General features: G+C 41.1%; 1 protein-coding gene across 1 annotated transcript; it reads right to left on the reverse strand.

The window, feature by feature from the left end:
- Positions 1-267: 267 nt before the first annotated feature.
- LOC119743126 (protein DEFECTIVE IN EXINE FORMATION 1-like) lies at positions 268-21,881 on the reverse strand. The gene is made up of 12 exons (XM_038219486.1): positions 21,676-21,881; positions 18,816-19,041; positions 16,969-17,175; positions 15,507-15,667; positions 13,676-13,805; positions 11,875-12,051; positions 9,076-9,272; positions 7,803-7,929; positions 6,111-6,410; positions 4,568-4,693; positions 2,692-2,852; positions 268-457 (listed from the first exon to the last, which is right to left on the reverse strand). Exons 1-12 carry the CDS (start codon positions 21,783-21,785, stop codon positions 319-321), a joined length of 2,061 nt encoding a protein of 686 aa, XP_038075414.1. The 5' UTR covers positions 21,786-21,881; the 3' UTR covers positions 268-318.
- Between the last annotated feature and the right edge of the window lie 101 nt (positions 21,882-21,982).

A 21,982-nucleotide genomic window follows, 5' to 3' on the forward strand; every position in this document is an offset into this window, starting at 1 on the left:
GCATGAAAACATACATTTACCAAATTCTTTTATGTTTGGAATAAAGACTAGACTTGTACGTAATTCAGCTTGCAAATGAATAAAGCCATACGTGAATGGTGCATTTTGTTGTGGTCTCGACAGGTCTCGGGGTAAAACCCAAGACTTTGGCATCCGAGACCGAGACAAGAGCTTTCGAGACCGAGACCAGCCCTCCCAAGACCGAGACTTTGATAGGATGAGACCGAGACCGAGACCAAGACCACAAAAAAAGGTCTCGAGACGGTCTCGAGACCTACAACACTGCAACACACTGTAAAACAGTACCTTGGGTCATTTTCACCTATGTTTGAAGCTTTGGGTCATAGGTAAAAGGTCAACCTCTGGATAGCCATGAACTAGAAGGAGTAGCATCACCATGGCAACAAATGGAACAAATAACAACCACTGGAGTTCCTGGATGAACTTTGTGTTGAAACTGGAACAGACAAATTGAGAACAGAATGAATCATGAAAATGAAGGAAAAGCAAACAGTTTGGTCAAATGCTAGTCAAGCTTAGAAATGCATTTGATATTTAAACTGTAAATGAAAATTAATAAAATTGCTGCAAACTGCTTACTGACTGGATTGACCTGAAATCTACAAATCAACAAAATTAGATGACCTAAAGTTGCAATCCTAACAGAATTTTCCCAATAAAACTCCACTATGGATTCTGTGCTAGTATAGTGCTGTGTCATAGTTCTGTTGAATATACAACGGCACAAATTAGTTCTTAATCAAAACAAATCAGTAATATTATATTTTTGTTATTTTTATCCATTTTCCCTCCCGCATGCAGTACGGCTATTTTTTGCACTGGACCAACTCAAATATTGATTTATGTTGTCATAATATTTCCAATGTCGCCCGAGCAGCATGCCTGAACGGTTTCGATAATTTCGTCCATGTGCTCACCAAGCGAACAAGGATTGGACTAATTAAGGGTAAAAACCTCATTTCTAAAAAAGAAAAAAAATGAAGGTTTCTGGCTGAATCACTCCCAAGGCTTAATTACCATGGCGATATTTTTCTTCCCTGATCAGGACGTGCAGCCTGAAGGTTGATCAAACAAACTATGATTAAAATGTCAATATTGAATTATATCGGGGCTAGTCGGTAAATTCTTGCTAATAACCAGTAACCTTGGTAATTGTTCCGGTTGAGGTAAGGCTTTGTGTCATAGTAACAAAGTAAATAAATCATTGCTGTTGATATAAAATGCAATTTCATTTGAGTTTTTTTTTCAAGGCATTTATTTCCAATGTGGTGTTTTTCGCAGGAAATGAGAGATTTAGTTGGCTCTGACACTGTGTCTGAGCCACATTGTGGGTTGTTAATTTTTGTTATAATTTAAAGAGAAACATAAGTTTTTGTTAATTAATACCTCCATTCATTTTAATTACTATGAATTCATCTACACTTGATACTGATACTTCTTCGTGACAGCTGCAATAGTTTTGTGATTTCTCTTTATTGAAAACGTGATGAATTTAATTTAAATTCAATACGAAAAAAAGTAAGACTGCTGCAAACTGCTTACTGACTGGGTGGACCTGAAATATATAAATCTAAAAACTAATGTGGCCTGACGTTGCGAACTTAGCAAGTTCTTCTTCAGAGGCTAAAACAGAAATGTTTCAATAATTCAATACAGCACATTTTAATAAAATTGGAAGCAGGAATATTTCATTACAAAGTACATGTATGTTGCAGTTTGAGTGATTCACGAACAAGTCGTTTCTCGAACCGCGCGTCTCGCCTGCTTTCGCGATCATTTTTAATGAGTGACCCTTGACATCATTATCATGTGAAGGTTGCCATGTTGCATCTATGACCCGAGTTTGATTCCGATTGGACTGTTGAAATGAGACCAATTTTCCGAACTTTAACCAAAATACCACATACATACATACATACATACATACTACATATACGTTCAGACATAGTGATTGCATAGTCTCTTTCCCGAACAAAGTCCAGGTGAGACAAAATCTGCTCTCCCCTTCCCCACCTCCGGAAATGGGGAAAGAAAAAAATGAGATTTTTATTTAATATTTAACAAGTGCCCTTCACCGACGTATTTTCATAAACACTGTATGCACATAACAGTGTTGTCTCAAGTTATTGTGAGAAAAACATCAAAACTATTAGTTTGGTGCTGGTACCTGCCGCATTGAAACTACTAGTTTGGGTGGGACTCGAACCCACGACCTCCTGCTTACTAGTGCAGATGTCTTACCACTCGACCACCGAGCTTGCCTGGGTCAGCTGGCTGGTTCGAATCTGATATAGCGGCGGGTACCAACACCAAACTAATCATAAGATGGAATTTGGCGTCAGGGCGACGTAAATTCCATATTGGGCATTCCATTATATTATCGGTGAAATTCATTATACATCGGTGAAGGGCAATACCAATATTGAATTTACATCATCCCGACACAGAATTCCATCTTATGATTAGAGATTTTATTGTTAAAATTGTAGAAAATTACACCCCTAAGTGACCCCCCCCCCCCCAAAACTGGACCCAGTTTACACCACTGATTGGCCAATTTCTTGAAGCAGCTAAGAATATTGATTAGCTCAGCACAGATTTTTAAGCTTTTAAACCAAAATTGTGATGCATAGGGAGGAAAAATCACTGAAATTGGAAAATAATTCATACCTTATTGCAAATGAGTCTTGGAACATCTGGCCGTGCCTATTGGTCACATGGACAGTGAGGACTGCTCTGATTGGACGATTGGGTGTTTGTATTCTCATCCGATGAATTCCAGTTTCTAGTAAAATCGTCCTAGGCAGCAAGATTATATTTCCACACGTGATCTGCATTGCCAATAGAAACAGTTACTTTGAATTAAGAACTGGTTTTGTACAAGGAAAAATAAAATTACACAAAATTTCTTCAAATTGGACTCCAGAGGGTGCTATAACCTGCAAATGAGAAAAAGTGAAGGAAACACACCAGTGACCAACCTCGTCCCCAGTGCTTACTTTATATCCAACATCATTTCCAATTGTAAGCCCTGGATAGGAAACTTTCTTCCTGTATCCTGATTTGATACTGCGATCATTCGTTAATGCCTTCTCGAAAATATTCATTTTCTTTCCAATTTGTTCATATTAATATGAAATGCGATACTGCATGTTGTCTCGATAAGATCGAAACGGTTTAATTAAAATAAAATTGTGTTTTAGTAAGTCACGCCATGCTCGTGCTGCGACGAATTGATTCTGTTTTTACCCCAGACACCGCATACAAAAACAAACGCAAATGTAACGTACAGGCAGGCACCAGACTATTCCTCATTTGCATATGTGTTCAAAAATCTTGCACATGCAAATGATCCAATACCAGGGTGAGAGAGCAGGTAGTGGTGGGCGCGTACTGCTCGGGACGAGGTTGACCAGTGACTGATACATGCACACTGCTAGCTATTGTAGAGAGCAACTGTTCCAGGCGCGGATCCGAGGGGGGGGGGGTTAAAAAGAAAACCAAGCTCTGTCAAAAAAAAAATTATCATACAAATTCCTAAAAAATAATGCGAACCCCCCCCCCCCCCCCCCCCCCGTTTTTGAGAAAAAAAACCTGTGTACATTTTTAGATTTTTTTGGCTGATGAAACCCCCCCCCCCCCCCTGCAAAAATTCCTGGATCCGCCCCTGTGATCCATGGCAGTTATCCTGAACAACAGCTAGCACAATACTTTCACCACTGCAGGGGGCCTCTGCGATAATCTTGATAGTATATGCCCGGATTGGTCAATAGAAACACCATGCTATGTGATGTACACAAGACATGGCAAGCCTAGCAAGCTGGTCACAGGGTACACACAATTCTATTCGACTGATTCAGAATGGCTTATCACCGAAAGTCTTTCATATATCTCGTCTAAACAATGGGCTGGACTGAGCCCATGCATTGGTGACACGGGGTATTCCTATATGATAGCACTTCCTGGAACTCACCAGTATACAACCAGTTTAAAGTCAATAGGCTATACAGGGACGAGCAAAAAGAAGGAAACCCACTTTTGACAGGAATTGTAACCTACTTACTTAGCTTATTTGAACTGGTTTTTTTTGCATAATGTAGTAAACTATAGCTCTTCAACCATACGTGGTGAAAAAAATCTTTCAGCACAAGAATAGTGTTATTATGCTAATTTGAATATAAGTCACCAAAATCACTATTGTCCACGTGTAAGTCTAGTGTAGTGTTTTTGTCTTAAAATCAAGCTCCAGAGCTCAGTCAAGCGGATGGAATAAAGCCATCCGTGGACAAACAGGTTTGCCATGTGCAATTTTTAAAGTACCATATCTCAGAGACAATACGCATTTGCAATCACCTTTTTGTCACTTACGTTTAAAGATCAATATGTTACTATCATTAAATTGAATTTTTGAAATATGCTCAGCAGCAAGTAGGTGAAAATTGCCGTCAAAAGTGGGTTTCCTTCTTTTTGCACCACCCTGTAGATGACTGAAGACCGGTACCCTAAAAAACTATACTGTGAAGCTTTGTAGTTTGGATGGACTTACCTGTACATGGTATGTTGAGTCTTCAATATATTCAGGTCTGTTGTCAAAGATTTCAAATTGAACAAGGAAAGATTTTCCAGACACATACTCCAATTGCTTTGTCCCTGCAGTGAACTTGACACCAACCTATGGCATGGAAAGATACATTAACATGAGGGTCAACAATGCCTAATAGCTGCTATTATAAAACAACCAAGAAAACCCTTGTAATTTGATTGGAGGATTGTAGGTCACGCGGCATTCATTAATTGAGCCATTGCACGGCCTACGTCACAAACGGTTCATTTTTGGTTCCATTCACCGTGCATTTTCGTTCCATCCTTTTTGATCTATTGCATGAGTGGGCACTTGAACAAAGATCAGATCGCGTGGCGATCTTTGCGCTACACCACATCATGTGTTTTATACAAGTGCAAAACTTGTATTTGAAGCAGATGCATGCAATTACAAAGAGATCTTGCCTTTGAAGTGGATGCACTGTTACGAACTGAACTTGGCTTGCAGAATTTTTGTGCATTATTTTAAGAACTTGCAGTATTCACTTTCATATATTTAATGTTTTGACTTTTAAACCTTTGTTAACTTTGAACAAGCTGGAAACAAAATAGTGGATGCCGGAATAACATTTTGCATTTTGTTTATTCTTATAGTTATATCCTCCAATCGAATGACAAAGATCTACATGGATGTTATGCAAAACAAATAATGAATGTTTTGCATTTGTGCAATGGAGAGAATATTTTCATTCGTTGAAAGATGGCATGTTCCATTCAGTCACCTCATTGAATGAAACATTCAATCTTTCAACTCATGAAAGTATTCTCACCATTGCACTCAGAAACATTCATTACTTATATACCATTGGACAAACTGGACAGTCACTAAGACAACCCATGAATGGTCACAAGTTTGACAACAGGAACAAAGATACACAAAACCGGTTGCTGACAATTTCAATCTACCAGGCCACACACTAAGCCAGTTTAGAATTGCTGTACTCCAAAAAGGGATTTCAGATCAAGGATGGCCATGGAGGCAGCAGAACAAAGGATCATGCACAGAATGGACTGTATTGAAAGAGGCTTAATAAGAACTGTGGCTTCTTTAACCCTAACCTTCCCAAATCCTCCAAATCCTCTTTGCAAAACGGAGGATTTTGTAGAATTGATGCTATATGGCAAAATTGTGTGGCTGATTTTGGAGGATGCACTTTGTCAAGGTCTTGGGCTGGACCTTGTGTTGTTTTTTGCTCAGCCGTGCATACATTTAGGCCTAGATTATACTTGAAATCCTCCGCACTGCTCCAGGATGTCACTGGCTCTGCTTCAACATATCGACAGTGATTGCTGGAGAATTTTGCAGGATTGAGGCAGTGGTCACCCCTCCAAGGACCAGATTCAAGAAATAACAGAGGATTTTGCAGGATTGAGGCTGTATGCAATTTTTACTTGGAAGTAGTCGAAGGATTTTGCAGGATTGAGGTTGTATCCTAGCAAAAATGCGTAGGAAGTTAGGGTTAATGAATGGAGCCATACCAACATACCTTGTTGTCCCAGTTGGTGAACTTGTTATAAGTGGGCGTGTCAGCGTGCCATGCCTCAATCGACCACGCCCTCTCGCTCCTCCCATGCTCAGGCACCTCCTCGCTCCCTGTATCGTTATGCGTCTTCAGGCACATCAGCGTGCCATCGCTGGTGGCTAGCAGCAGTTCCAGGTCAGAGGTCGTGGGTATGAGGTCAGCGGCTAATACCGGGGTCATGATGTTCTCTTCCAAGTGAATGACTTCGAGGCAGGCGGCGTCACCAGATATGATGTAAAGACTGCCCTCATAGTCTGCAATTATCTAGTGCAAGGTACAAAAAAAACAAGAAAAAAATATAAATACTAAGGGCTGTGACCTTTCATGTAATATTGTGAGTGTTCGAACTGAACTTGTTTTGCCGTTTAACCACTTTAACCCTAACCCTAATCACCCCAACTTCATCAAAATCCATCCCCCCATTTTGGTGGATTTTGGGGGACTTGGTCCAGAAGGCCTGGCGTGACTCAATATTGATGGAGTATGATGGACTTGGGCCTAATGGCCTGAAGCAGTGCTAGGGATATCTGATTGATTTTGCCTAGCTTCCTGTACTGCTATTGTGATAAAAGCCACGTGTAGCAAGTCCATGAATGTCAACCAGTGCGTCAGTGGTGGATTCCATTATGTCATGTACAGTTTTGTATTGGACGCACAGTGATTGATGGATTTTGATGGACTTGGTTCAGTTCCTAGTAAAAGACGCTAGGGAGTTAGGGTTAATGGTTGTCACTTTACTGAAAGAGCCGCATAATATAAAACAATGCATGCACTCAAATATAAGCCCCCCTGGTGTATCGAAACATTTTGTACTTTTATAATTAACCATCTGTAGTCCTGCAACCACTTCAAGCGCATTTAAAAACTCTCAATTCTTTCGATATTTGAAGAGTTTGTTTCAAAAATACGATATACTGAAACAAGTGAAAAAGTTGCACAGTTATGAAAATTTATAGAACACGCACAGTATAAAACAGCTGGTTTTTTTTGTTTTTTGTTTAAATGTATTCTTAAATTGACCCATCGCGGTAGAATCGCGTCAACGCAGCTTGTGATATATTGTCCAATTACATGATATACAAATGGATACAGAACGCGCAAAATCTAAGACAAACAAAACTTAACGTAGAAAATTCCATAGGGTTGTCTAAGGGGCGGGGCTAACTCACAAACAGCAATAGGTCAATAGTGTTAAACAGCAAAAAAAACCCTCACTTTTGGGCAGCCAGGAGTTGGCGGGATTCTTTAAGGTAAGAAAATGGTGTTTATTGCGTTTTGGAAAGAAACTCTTCATTCATTCTCCATTTGGAAGGGAATTGGTTGCTTTTGTCAATCAAGACCGTTCACAAAAGTGAGTACTATTTTGAAAATTCTTTTTTCTTCCTAAGTTCAAGAACATCTCATAAACCAAACGGTACGCATTAAACGAAAACAAATGCTGTCCTAACAGTCACAGACAGTCAAAAAATCAATCCTCTTCCCTTGCCATGACTCTATACACAGGCTAGTCACTAACAATCCGATCATATTTCCAGCAAGCACTGTGACTAGTCAAATTTCATCAACAGACGAAAGCAAATAACTGGTAGGTACAGCTGGCTTATCAATCACCTACTGTCAAGGCAAAGCTGTAACTTTGGAATTATTTGAACTTACAATGTCTAGTGGTTGAGGTGGGGGCTTGAGCCTGGCAATGAGTGGATTGGCTAGAAACCTGCCTCCCAGAGCTAACGGCCAGCCGTCAATCAGTTTGCCTGTGTCGCCTCGTAATGCCCAGATATGCCTGAAAGAGAAAAGTAAGATTAGTTTTGTATGCTCGGGAACTGCACGTGACCGGTGGGGTAGCGCTGTGTGGTTTACTCATGAGAGGCAGATTCAGGCACACTGGAGTGAGCTTGATATAAAGAAGTATGGCTGACCACAGTTGAACTTGCCATCATTAAACACACATCACTCAACAATGGTAGACTAGTTTTGTATTTAGGATGAGCAGTGGCATAACTAGGACTCCATTTGCAGGGGGGGGGGGGGCACTATGAAGAGGAATCATTTTCTGGAGGGGGGGGGGGGGACACGCAATGGGTTTTAGTCAAACTTTCAAACAATACAATGCTTCATTTGTTGACTAATATATTTGTTTGGTGAGGCAAAGGGGCGGGGGGAGATGAGGGGTGCCGGGGAGATGAGGGGTGCCGGGGAGATGAGGGGCACGGGAAGGGGCACAGGCCTGCAATTGGGCGGCATGTGCCCCTCCCCCCCCCCCCTCCTCCTCCTTTTAGCTTTGCCACGGAGGATGACCTTACTGCTCAAGGTTGGTTGCATTGCGCACAGATCCTCTGCACAAGGATAAACTTCTCATCTAAGCTTGTGTACAAAGTGTACAAAACGGTTTGGTTAGATGCATGATAACGGCCTATGCGCATATGAACATACAATGCGCGCGCATGCACGAGACTTGGTGCGTACGCCATGCATGAAACCCACTCACGGGAGACTTGACAGAAATTCAACTACTGAGTGTTATATTTTTAAAACCTTTAGGATGGGCCTTATGCATGAGTTGGCCATTTTTGTCGTGTTCCGTGAATGTATTTCATAAAGTGTCTCTTGAATGGGATGGCGCCAGACTATTTATGCAGTCTTATTTTACTGTCATTTTATTTTTAAATCTGGCTTAAAACACTAGGGAATGTTTAATTGCAAATTAAAACATTCAATGAAGCAGACTTGAATTAATTAATAATTTACTTACTTTCATTTCTCTTCGCAAGTTCCAAAAATGAAGATTTTACCTCACTCTCAATTCAATATGGCTGACTCGTGCATAAGGCCCATAGGAAGAACATACAAATGATTGACAGGGTCAAAGGTCACATTTAGTTTTACTCAGATGCCCTCTCCATAGAAATTTAAAAACATTGAAGCATACCCGTCATTGGTTGCTATGACAATATCTAGGATGCCATCTTGATTGATATCAGCCACCCTGGAACCTGCTGACGACGAACCTGAAATCTGGCTATCCCATAATTCATGCCCTGTCACATCCAGACACATGACATTGGAGCTGGTATCCATGACAACCATCTCCAGGTGCCCGTCGTCATTCAGGTCTTCAACTGTGATCTAAAGAGGAGACAGGCAAGCCTAGGTAATGCTCATCCCAGAGTGCACACAATTCTATTCTATGGCTAATCACTTGAAGTCTTTACATGCATGTAGTCTGCAGAGGGGATAATAATTACCCTGGATTGGACATTTGGGAGACATCCCCATAGACTTGTGCATAGAATTTTCCCACGAATTTCGGTATGTTTACTCATAAGACCAGGAGCAACAAATATAACCTAATTGCGACAATAAAATTGTGCCTCTAAAGGGGGGCTGTGACATTAGGGAGACATGAAAATGTCTCCCTAATGACCGATGTCTCCCATAATGCGAAGAAATTACGATAACGTGTCTCCTCAGTGGTACCTTTACACGTATACAAGCATTTATAAAGCGCATTTTTCCAAAGGTTACAATGCACTACAAAAGAACAACTCCAGAAAGTACAACTAATGAAACATAGCAGGAGGGGAATGAACAATAGAAGTACAATAAAGGATGGATTGACAATGACGAACACTGAGAGGGGGTGAGTTCCAACATCTAGGTCCTGCAACAGAAAAAGCCTTGTCACCTGCGTGTTTGAATGTGCATGGTATTTTTAGGTCTTGCTCTGAGCGGAGGCCACTTCGGTTCAGCATGCTGAGGTCTAGTGAATCTGTTATGCATTTTGAATGTGTGTGTTTGATAGTGCTTTGTACATATATTCATTGCTGTTTTGTAGATGATGTGCGTTTTTCTTATAGCTGAATCGTACATGTTATTACCGAGTAATCCTATACGATAGCACTGCCCAGCACACAGTTGACAGTGACAGTTAGTGAGTGAGTCAGTCAGTGAGGTCTAGGTGCAAAGAGGACACTAGTCTGGCCCTCTGTTACCAGCAAAAACAAAGAAAACATAAAAACCAGCCTGTTTGAAAACATACACGACATGCACACAAAAATCTGTTATGGCTTTAGTTTTTGATATTGAGGTGGTGCTGCATACATGGACGCAGCCCTAATTTCTTGAAAATCTTTTTCCTTTGCTATGCAGTGATAAAGAATTTGCCCTTGACCTAACACTTATGAGGTGACAGGCCACTGGCCTATTCACCTGAGGTAATTAAATTGACACAGTTGACTGACTTTCCTCATCAATGAAGCGTTATGCATCAAAGCACTTGACCAGTCTGAAGGTTTGAATGTTGGCATTTGCTTTTAACCGATGTTAATTCATTAGCAGGTATACTCAGTGCTGTCTGGGAAATTGCAAGAAAACGAAATAACAAACTTACTCATAGAGCTATCTTAAATTACTAGAACGCTAGCTCCTCATTCCCCCACACGGAGATACTTTGAAGCCGTATTGGGCATAGACATTTTGAATCCATGGGCGTGTTCATCTTTTCAAACCGTGGACGAAAAATTCCAGATAACAAACGAGAACAATATCGTCCACGATTCCCAGCATACATCCGCGATTGGGGTCGTGTACAAAACCTATGGGACTCTTCCTAAAAAGTTAAAGTACAAACAAAAGAGGGACAATAGGACGTCCATGATCGACGGTGTGAACACGTTTGGGTGTGCGTGTTTGTGGAACATAATAAAATAACACGGGGTGCATTTCGGAATATGTACTCTAAATGCAACGCGCAAGTACAACATAAGCAAAAAAACGTAAACACGTTTTCGGTGAGTATGACGATTAAAAAACGTCACAGCAAAAATCATCTGCAGCTCATACAAGCACGCATTTGCATCAATTTGCGCAGAGCAAAATGAAACGCTCATTTACTAATTGTGCGTTTTGGTTTTGACTGTATCGGCTTCGATGACGCACTGCAAAACACATGCAAAATAGCCGTACTGAAGCCGTACTGAATTTTGAGTTTTCCATAGGTTTGTGCATAAACATGGATGCGCCCAGCAGGCTTCATTTGTACAGCGAGTTAGAGCGCTAGTAATTTAATATAGTTCTATGGTGGGACCCAAACTGACAGCCTCTTGCTCAAAGTTCCAGTTCAGACTGGTATTCCAAAATCACACTGAAGCATATTACACTTAAGAGTTGTATTGAGTACTATACAAAAAATTGATATTTGAAACAGTTAGGTGTGACCACAGTGACAGATTGATTGTTGCAGTCCTACATACAGAACTCTAGGGTCTAGTCAATTGAAAATATATACAGAAATTTGCCAGTTGAAATATATGGTGTCCGCCAAATCTCAAAACGGCCAAAATGTTCCAAATGAGCATTGCTGTCCGAGTCACAACCAAGACCAGACAATGTTCTTTCTACCGGTTAGTGGGGGAAAAAACAGTCCTAAGGACTCTTTCTGTAGTCTGAGTATCAGAGGTTCACATGATGTGCAAGGCCAAGCTACAAACATCTGATATATCGGTGCATGCAAAATTCATATAACCCTGAGCGCCAGCCAATTGAAGCCGCCTTAAGAACTTGTGACGTCATTTAGAGCAGAAAATCGGCCAAAGCCGTTGATTGGACAATAGCTGCCGTGTTTGTCTCATACAACATCGGGTTACAGAGGACATGATAGAAGGTGCTTCTACTCCACAAACTACTAATTTTGTTGGATCCTGTTACAATTACTACAAACTGCACGTACCTGTCCATGCAAGGTGCTGAGGAGCAGAGGGAAACCAGTGCGCGGGGTACCAGTGTGATCCAAGACGTGAAGGTTGCCCGCCGATGTTCCCACAATGATCTCTAGAGGGCCTCCTTTGCTGTCCAGATCCATGATGGTCGGAGTAAACAGAACGTAGCCTGGAAACTCATCATTTCTCTGTGGACAAATCCTAACTGTTTTGTAAAATGTCTGTCGATTCTTGGGAAGTAGTGTATCCAGGCTTTGGTTGGGTACAGGGGGGGATTAATTTGGTTAGTTTTTCTGAAAAAAAGTGGCCTAAATATTTCCATTTGTAAAAACTGTTAAAGGGGGGGGGGGCACTACTAAGACAGGTTGTGAAAAAGTCTCCCCACCTAAAGGCCAGTTCATACTGCATGAGAATGCAAATGCAATGCGAATTTGACATCATGAAGCATGTAATTTGTTCAACTTTTGTGAATTCACAGCGCCAAAACCTGCCCTGACATCACAAATTCGCATTCGCGTTCGCATTCGCTTTCGCGTCTAGTATGATTGGAGGATATATAATAATTTATAACTGATTTAAAGTCGAGCAAATTTCAATTGCAGTGAAGTTTTACTTGAAATGCATCTGACATCCAATTTGCTTCTCAATTGCATTCGTGTGAAGTATTGACCAGCCATTAGTCTTGTCTAGTATCTGATGTTTTTCAAGTGTGTCAAATATTAACAATCAGAGATCAGATACTTGGAACATGGCTCAGCGCGCCAACAAGAGAGGGCGCTTATTTACCACTTTCAAAAGCCCCGTGGACGGGACGCACCGTGTGTGTGTGTGTATTGGTACGCATGCGTATAGCACAAAGTACGCATGACACATTATATTCTGAATGTGCACAAAACCATAGAGTCTTCGCGTGAGCGTCAGGCGTCGTCGGCAGTGCGTACGAATGTATCCCCAAGTTGTCTCCGCCAACGCTCCCATAATTTCCGTTGAGGGGGTACTTGTGCATGGAGTCCATAGCGTGCAGTCAATGTTCCAGCACCCAATTTCATGAAGTGCTGCGACACGTCGCAACCCAAGTAACGACGTGTAACACGTCGCGATGATCCATTTCACGAAACTTGTGATGTGTTGAACGCTTCGTAAGTGTCCCAAGTTACGACGTGTCTAGTGGTCATCGCAAATAAGAAGCGTCCTTTTCTTAGCCAGTTTTATGCCATAAAAATACATAAATGAGACTATAAAGTTGTAAATAGAAAATTCATTGAATAATTATGAATTAGCACTGAGAGCTTGTTTTCCTTTAAAATTGCATCACATGTCCACCATTTTGTTTTACGTATTAAAAACTTTTCGAGAAGAGATCCGACGACTCTTTGTTGAATATCAGACAATATTTCCTGTACGCTGATTAAATACATAAAACAGTCACCGAGTTGTGCTATAAAATACACCTACGGCACATCGCACTCACAACATGTTTTGTAAAATGGATCGCAGGACGCATCGCAGTAGCAACGCATCGCAGGGATATGACGAGTCGCAGGGCTGCGATGCATTGTAAGTTACGATGAGTTTCATGAAATTGGGTGCCGACAGTAACCAAAAAAAAACAGGTCAAAGATGGCTGCCGAATGCAAAGGGTCTGTACCAGAAGAATATGCCACATCCAAATTACTTGGCAACGGCTTTCAATTAGATATGCATCTATGGAAGCGGCTGAAGCCACTTGCCATAGACCCGTGTGTCACCGCCGGCCGTAGCCAATCAATTCAGACACGCCCATAATTTGGTCGGATAACAGTATGCGTATACCTTAGTGAGTTCTAGTATCAACTCCTTGTACAGCTCTCCTGTAGTGAGATTGAACAGAGCAATGCCCCCTGCTAAATAGCCCTGCAGGTCTGCTTCAGATGCTCCCAGTGCACGAAGCTCTTCCTCCGACCTGTCCAAAGTCAAAGTCAAAGATGTGAAAACATGAAAAAATTTGAACAGTCAGATCAACAGAAGTGGGATTCGAACTTGTCACCTCTGGACTACCTTATCAATGCTGTATCTACTGAGCTATCCAGAGCCCAATTTCACGGGGCTGCTTAACAGTCGGCAGACAAGTTGTGCTTAGCATAGCAGGAAAAGTTGCTAACCCGAAGCACTATTTCACGGCGTGGATGTCTTAACGATCGCGCGTGCATGAAGATTTCGATTGATACGTCACTAAGTAAGCAAATTTTTCCTCTGCAGTAAGCGTGCCTTTTGCTGTGCTTATGCTTACGGTCTCCATGAAATAGACGTAGGCTCTGTTAGCAGAAAATTGTGTGCTTAGCAGCACCGTGAAATTGGGCCCAGCACATAGGAGGGTGCCATTTGGTTTGGGTCAATTTGGGTAAGTACAAAAAGATTTTACCCAAACCAAAAAATCCTCTCCTATTGTGTCCACCATGTCTCAAAATAACAGGCCAATAGGGTGCCAGTCAGAAGCTGTACACCAGCATGTTGCTGACCAGCACGATGCCAGTAGCAATGCTACAAACCTTAGAAATGACAATCGTGGATCGCACAGTCAACTCAATTAAAAAAAAAATTCCTTATATTGATTTAAAGATTAAAAGTGAATCTAGTCAGATTCCCCTTGTGATTTATAAATACAAAAGCTACCGGTAATAAAATAACCACCTGAAACCCAAGACTGCGCCACTATCTTTATTGTACATATCCAGTAACACAGGCAACCAGTGAAGGGCTAACTATCTCATATTCCCATTTAAGCAAAAATTAAATGAGCCAATTCGGTACTTAATGAGCCGCTTAAACGGTCGTCCCCACCAGGCTCCCATAAGAAAGCACACGTGTAAACAATGTGTGACGTCATCGGTACAGAGGCTTATTCCTGTGCAATGAAGTAGTTCAGCTCCAGATCAAAGGTCATTTGGGACAAAGACGTCCGACCACATACAATTACCGAAGGTTGCTGCTTACTTTAAAGCCAGAGTCCATCATTTGCAGCTATCCAAAAAGTAACTGGCGTGATTATTGTTGAAAAACATACTTGGTTGAAAGATAGTAAGGGGACTAAACTCCCTGTGAAATTATTCTTTCTGGCAAGCTGTCATTTTGAAGAAATCAACGAAAGAAGGCCTTTCCAACGGTGCGTCTTAAGAAGCACCATTGGAAATTTTCATTAGTAGTTCGTTTTTTTATTAGGCGAAACGCGCGCAAGCGCTGACACGACACACATGCACGCGCAGTTGCTATAATTCGTCGGATCGGTGCGTGACATCGCGTAGCTGCAGTCAGCTAGTGAGAACGTGTCTCGGACGCTAAATTCAGGCCCAATTCAAAACATGATTCAGCAACTTTTGATTTAAAATCGAGATCCTAGAATGTTGTTTTTCTCGAAATATACAGCTGAAGCTGAGCTGAAACTTGTTCAGTATCCTTCATTAGATTTTGAACACTTTTGTTGCTTCAAACGAAGAAAATGCACAAATTACACATGATGGACTATACCTTTAAACTCAACTGCAGACGGTACCACAAAGAACCATTGCCATGGAGATTTCTGTTTATGTTTATTCTGAATGACCTATGACCTGTGATATTTAACACATGCACCGTTGGATATGAAAGATAGCAATGAACCATGTACCTGTTAATCTCATTGTCGAAGTAGTAGCTGACTGGTATGATCAGTTCTTCAGTGATACCATCCTGATTGAGATCAGCAATGACTGGTGTGGCCAACACGTGAGCATTCACGCTGATGTACTGCTGATTGCTAGATGAATCTTCAGAGTTGTAGTTAGGTAGCTGGGGAAAAAGTAATACTTTAGATTGATTTACCCTAAACCCTGCTAAACGCAACATATGCAACTCTTGTCAAATGAGAAGCCTGCTCAGGGTAGCAAGATCCATCAGATCAAAAACATCAAGGCTGAAGTGATTCAGAGTATGCGATGCGAACAGCAGCAGCATACAACTGTGGCATTGTTCAATGGGACTAGCTGCTCCGATTGTTTCAGAATTGGCAGTTGATGCACTGGTGTTGATGGCCCAATGTAAAAAAAAAGGTACCACAGACTTTAGGACCTGACGCACTGTGTTGTGTGCCCAGCAGGGTTCGGGTTAAGGTAGATGAAAGAAATTTAACTGTGAATGTGTACAATAGAAAGCACTAAATTCTCTCTGAAAACCCACACTATGTCATTAAATAAACTTAAGTGTAAAATTGCCATGCTCTTTGGACACAGAATGTCTGCAGTCTCCAGGCATGAAAATAACATGCATTGTCATTGTTAATGTTCAAAATGCGGATACGTTGAATTTGAGAATGTTAAAAATGAGGTACTTGTTGATTTAAATTGTTGAAAATTTCAATCCTTGTTGAACTGTCTTGTTATTGACGTGCCCGTGTATGTGGTACATTTTGGTTTCGTGTAGAGAGTGCACGTTCCATCTTTACCGTGCGTCAAATTGGCTTGAAGATAAATCCCTATCCCACTTGCGCTTATGTAATACGGAAAATGAAGTGTACCTGTGTGCCATATTATTCTGATGTTCCACTCGGGCTGGTACGATAATATTAGTTATCTTGCGAGCGCGAGTGGAACACGGAATAATGTAGTGCGTCTGTGTCCCACATACCACGAGGCCGAAGGCCGAGTGGTATGTGGGACACAAACGCACTACATTTTCTGTGTTCCACGAGCGCGATAACGAATTTATCTTCAAGCAAACTTGACGCACAGTAAAGTTGGAACACGCATGCTGTGTAACCTACGCGCAACTTTTGAATTCACAGTGAATTGTGCAGCACTAATCGCGTCACGTAGGCTTAGAATAGCGCAATACGCGGAGTGCGGTATGGACCGTGGCCGTGCGGTATGGTTATATGTAGCACGGCTTGTTGCCATGGATCGACCAATCAGGATCGAGGATTCAAGTTTGCTTGAAGATAACTAATATTGTCTTAACTAGTAAGCAGGAGGTCGTTGGTTCAAATCGCAACCGAGTAGGATTGTGACTTTTTCCTTCCAAGCATTCGGACTGCACTGGCTAAACATTGCTTATGAAGTTATGCTGGTGAAGTTAAACCCCAATTTTCAACATACTTTTCCTGGTACAGATGTTCGCACAAACTGGCCGATCACGTCTTGTCTCAGGCCAGTCGTCTTATTCCACCAATCTCTCTGTACATCTAGGGGTGGGACGTGCATCGTTCGATCCGTCATCCTGTTTCCTTGGGCGTCCAAGAAGTGAATTTCTCCATCGGATGTGAATAAGACGACATCTTCTCTGCCATTGCTATCAATGTCATACTGTACAATGAAATACAATAATAATAATGCGTATTTATAAAGCACACATATCCACCAGTATTGGTGCTCAAGGCGCTACATCATTATTACCCTGCTCACTGGGCCACTGAAACATTCCAAAGACAATCTCAGCTCCTTGGGGAGTGTACTGCTCCACACTGCCATTTCGGCGCAAAGCAGCTTAAAGCAACCATGATAACCATATCTGCCCTCACAGGTACCCATTTACTCCTGGGTGAAGAGAAGCATTGCGTGACAAAGTACCTTGCCTAAGGGCACACGCACCATAGCCGCAGGCTGGACTCGAACCCACAACCTGCAAAATTATCTGCAGACCAAGAATTCAATTTTCCAGACCACGAGGCCATGGCACTCCACGATATAATAATATTTGAAGATAATGTCCAAGCTCTTTAACAGATTATCTGCCTTGTGAGTAGACTTGTTCCCAGTCCCTACAGTGTGGACATTAGAACCAGTCTACCCTGGAAGAACTGGTTTATTGTCAGGCAGCAAATCTTTTCGAAATACGTGAAGTGATTATTCTGTAACTAAATGTGGGACATTCTTTTTGGCAAGCATGCAACTGGGAATTTAGAAATCACAGGGAAATCCAAAACAAACTAGAGTTTGTACAGTGTTTTTCAATTTGTAATGGTATTCATGAGAAGTAAAAAGACGAGGAAATCAGCGGATCCGAGGAAAAGTTGCATGCCTGTTTTGGGAAGAATTACATACCAGTACATGGACATCACTCATTTTTCCCTACAGTAACCTATTAGCAATCAAAAAGCGATAAAATGTCCTAAAAAGTCATATTTAGCAGGGGAAATATTGAAGCATTTACTGAGAAACCACTTAGAATTTTTCAGACCAGTCTCATAGGTTTTTGCACAGGGTGTCAAGTGATGTCAAGGTATGGAACTCTTTCCACCTTTTTTTCGGTGTTTCAGTCACAAGTGAATCACTTGTATTGTTAGAAAAAAAGAAGTCCATTTGGAGAAGAAACTCAAAATAACAATTAGAGTACATCTTCACATGGCAGTGTTATACATGTAGTCATGTCCCATCAAAAGTGAATCACATGTCTATTCACCAGTCCAGTCACAAGTAACAGGGGATGAACAATAACAAAGGAATGCTAATGTCACAGTTCATTTGAACAGCTTGTGACTTGACTTGAGACTGGAAGACTTTTGATAACTTGTGATGACTTGAGATGACATTGTGAGGTCTTGCGTTGACTTGTGATGGTTTTGTGAGGACTTGTGATGACCGTGAAGGACTCCACTACATCACTGTTAAGGTGGAGTGTCGTGGCCTAGCGGTTAAGAGCACCGGACTCATGCTCTGGTGTTTCAGAGGCAACAGTGACGTGGGTTCGAGCCCGCTGGGTGGACACTTGTGCCCTTAAGCAAGGCACTTAACCATTATTGCTTCGTCCTTTGGATAGGACGCAAAGCTGTAGGTCCCGTGTATTGTTTAATGCACGTAAAAGAACCCAGTAACACTTATTGATATTGAAGAGAAGGGGTTCGCCCCAGTGTTCCTGGCAGTGCGTTTATCCTCATACACATGAGGCTGCACTTTCAAGGAAGGACCCAGCTACCACTAAAATTTGTATAAAGACAACATCGTACCAATAAAGGTGAGGCATGGAATGAGCTGCCATGGAAGCTCGCTGGCCAGTTTGACCCCAAAAGGTTCTGGCCTCTGTCACCATCAAGGCCAACGACTTCCTCTGTGAACGCAGGCGAGATGATGTCCAGCTTATTATCAGCGTTGATGTCGGCAACAAGTGGAGAGGATACTATCAGATTGTTGCTTATCTCTGAAGTCCAGGCCACGTTCACATCATAATGACAGCTACAAAAACAAAAGAATACATATTTTTATATTTTATTATAAATGAATTTGGGGACAAAATATATATGAATACATTTTGGGGACTTTGTCATTTTGTGGTTTGCAAAGCCACTCTGTAAACTGCATAGACCAGTCATCGAGTGCTGGTTTACATGAAATTGCCAATCAGATGCCACCAATATGATACAATAGGGACCAAAAAGCTAATATTTTAAAACTAATTCAAGGTAACACAACCATTTCAACAAGTTCAATTACAAACTATTTAAGCAATGATATGATTATTTTGACCACTGAATTAAAAAGTAATGAAGATCAGTTTCAACAACTGGCATTAATACATGTATTTTATTAACTAATATTACTTGTTTCAAATTCAATAAGAAAGATCAGTATGTTCAATTTTTACAAACATTTGTCTCCACAATTTGAAATAAATGAGCAAATATCATGCTGTTGAGCGCATATTTAGTACGAGAAACAATATGTTAAATATTTTGCAGTGGCTATCGTTAATATGGCAGCCGTGACCCGATTTCCAACTGCTATCGTTACGGAACCGTCTGGTTCCCTGACCTAATATTATTCAACGTCAGGATCTTCAGCTGTTGGAACCAGACTATCATTCAACCGAATGGTTCTGGGACTTTATTTCCCTTTTAAAAACAAAATCCTCCAAAGCCACAGATTACAAAGAAAAAAAGAAGTGTACAAAATAAAAAGAACGATTTGATTAAAAACATGAAATCGGCCCTAAAGAAAAAAAAAAAATTAACAGTGAAAAACAAATAAGCAACACGGCAGTGGTTTCGAACCCAGAACTCCAGCGCAGTAATTTGAGTAAAGTAGTCGAATGTGTATTTATGTAACCAACATGACCAGATGACCAATCAAGCTCCTGAAGGATTCTGGTTAGACGGAAATTTATTATTTGTGAAGTTGATTCGCAATGGTGATTTTGCAATACGGTAACGATAGCAGTTGAAAATCGAGTTACGGCTGCCGTAACGATAGCCACTACGTAAATATTAAACGTGTAGCCTAGACTAGAGGCTAGGGAATATTCTATGGCGGCCTGCTATCACTTATCAGGCTATAGTATTCGTAGCCCCATAAATGTGGCCTATTTACTGGACTGCCTCCGTAAACATAGGCCACACATCCACATGTACAAAAATCGTGTCGACTTTGCCAAATTTTGATTTTCACATTTAGGCTTAGTTTGTAGGATTTTTTTTGCTTTAGAAGCATACTCACCCTCTTTATAGGCTAGTCAGAAAGTGCTGCCTTTTTCAGATGTCTAATTTTTGTGAAATTTCATGTTGAAATTTTGATACGCAGACGTGTAAAAATTAATCTGGAAATTTCACGAAAAATATACATCTGAAAAAGACAGCACTTTCTGACTAGCCTATAAAGAGGGCGAGTATGCTTCTAAAGCAAAAAAATCCTACAAACTAAGCCTAAATGTGAAAATCAAAATTTGGCAAAGTCGAAACGATTTTTGTACATGTGGATGTGTGGCCTATGTTTACGGAGGCAGTCCAGTAAATAGGCCATGTTGTGCCCATTCTTGAAATTCACGCATTCTCGAGAATGGGCATGCACATTCTTGAGAATGTGCAACTGGATCCTTGCTCAATCTTGGCAAAAAATAACTCTTCCAGATTGAGCGCACATTCTTGAGAATGCGCGACAAGATAACAGTCTTGTCGATGCCGAGCATCGGCTGCGCTTGGCAAGTCTAGCTGAATCCTCGTTCACTGATAGATTCTCAATAAATACTGTTGCAACGCAAGGCGCTGAAAAGTAGAGTGGATATGATAAGTAAAGGCGTATTGATATGGGGGGGGGATATAAGAGACATAATAATACTAGTGCAAAGAATTCTGATTTTTGGGATAATAAAAGCGGGGGGGGGGGGGGGGGGGGACGTAAGAATGAAGAATGTGAAGAATGAGAATGAATACTGCGACATCCCATAGTGCTAATGCTATTTCCCATTTAAATTGCCACCAATTTAATTTATTGTTCACATCCCACCATAACGTCGCAGAGCTGGATTCTATCTAGTCAAAAGAGCAATTTTGGCAGCTTCTGGACATCGTTTTTGTTTCGTGGCACGCATATGGTACATGCAGGGACTTGTAACTTGTCTAGCCTAAACAAAGCACTTCCCAGACTAGTTCCCAGTCCTCCGTTATTACAAAACTTCCCATAGTGGGCGGAAAAAAAGCAATAATAACAGGTTTAATTTGATTCAAATTATCGTAGTTATACGAGTACAGAAGCATAGCACATTTTCTTTCCTCTTTATATGAATTGTTTCCCTTTTAACCGCTATACAATTCATTTAACATAATTATGTCGTGCAATGTTTGTTAAGATTGGGCAAAATTCATAAATTGTGCACGTGATATTCCCACCCAATCTTAAGAATGAGCGCTCATTCTTAAGAACGCGTGCTCGTTCTTAAGAATGGGCGCTCATTCTTAAGAATGCGCGCCCGTTCTCGAGAATGTGCATGCCCATTCTCGAGAATGCGTGATTTTCAAGAATGGGCACAACAGCCACATTTATGGGGCTATAGTATTCGTAGTATTCAACCAGTCAGAACGGCAAACTTTTGATCACCTTTTCCTTCCATTTTCGTTGTCCCTATTAGTAGAAATGCCGACATTCCATGTCAAAACATATATATACCAAACTGCCAAAAGATTGTTCCCTGAAGAACTTCGAAACATTGCATTTATGACCCTTTTCTAGATCAAAAATAATTAACAATAACTGCAAAAGTGTGCAACTATACAGCTGTCTGGCACCCCAAATGCTTCTGTCAATTTTCTTTGAGCAAAAATACAGCATGGAAAGGGTACCATGCTATAATTTCTCGGCTCTGTCGCAAGTATACAATATACACAAAAACGTAAGAACAAAATTA

Source organism: Patiria miniata, unplaced genomic scaffold (assembly GCF_015706575.1).
Source record: "Patiria miniata isolate m_02_andy unplaced genomic scaffold, ASM1570657v1 HiC_scaffold_6, whole genome shotgun sequence".
Lineage (NCBI taxonomy): Eukaryota > Metazoa > Echinodermata > Asteroidea > Valvatida > Asterinidae > Patiria > Patiria miniata.

Bases quoted from the DNA above. Each gene is read 5' to 3' on its own strand.
- LOC119743126 (XM_038219486.1), bottom strand. From the start codon at position 21,785: ATGTTTCGAAGTTCTTCAGGGAACAATCTTTTGGCAGTTTGGTATATA. The intron at 7,930-9,075 runs GTATGCTTCAAT...TTTCTCTTTCAG, and splicing joins GTCATAGCAACCAATGACGG to GCATATCTGGGCATTACGAG. The intron at 6,411-7,802 runs GTAAGTTCAAAT...ACCTTGCACTAG, and splicing joins CACCTCAACCACTAGACATT to ATAATTGCAGACTATGAGGG.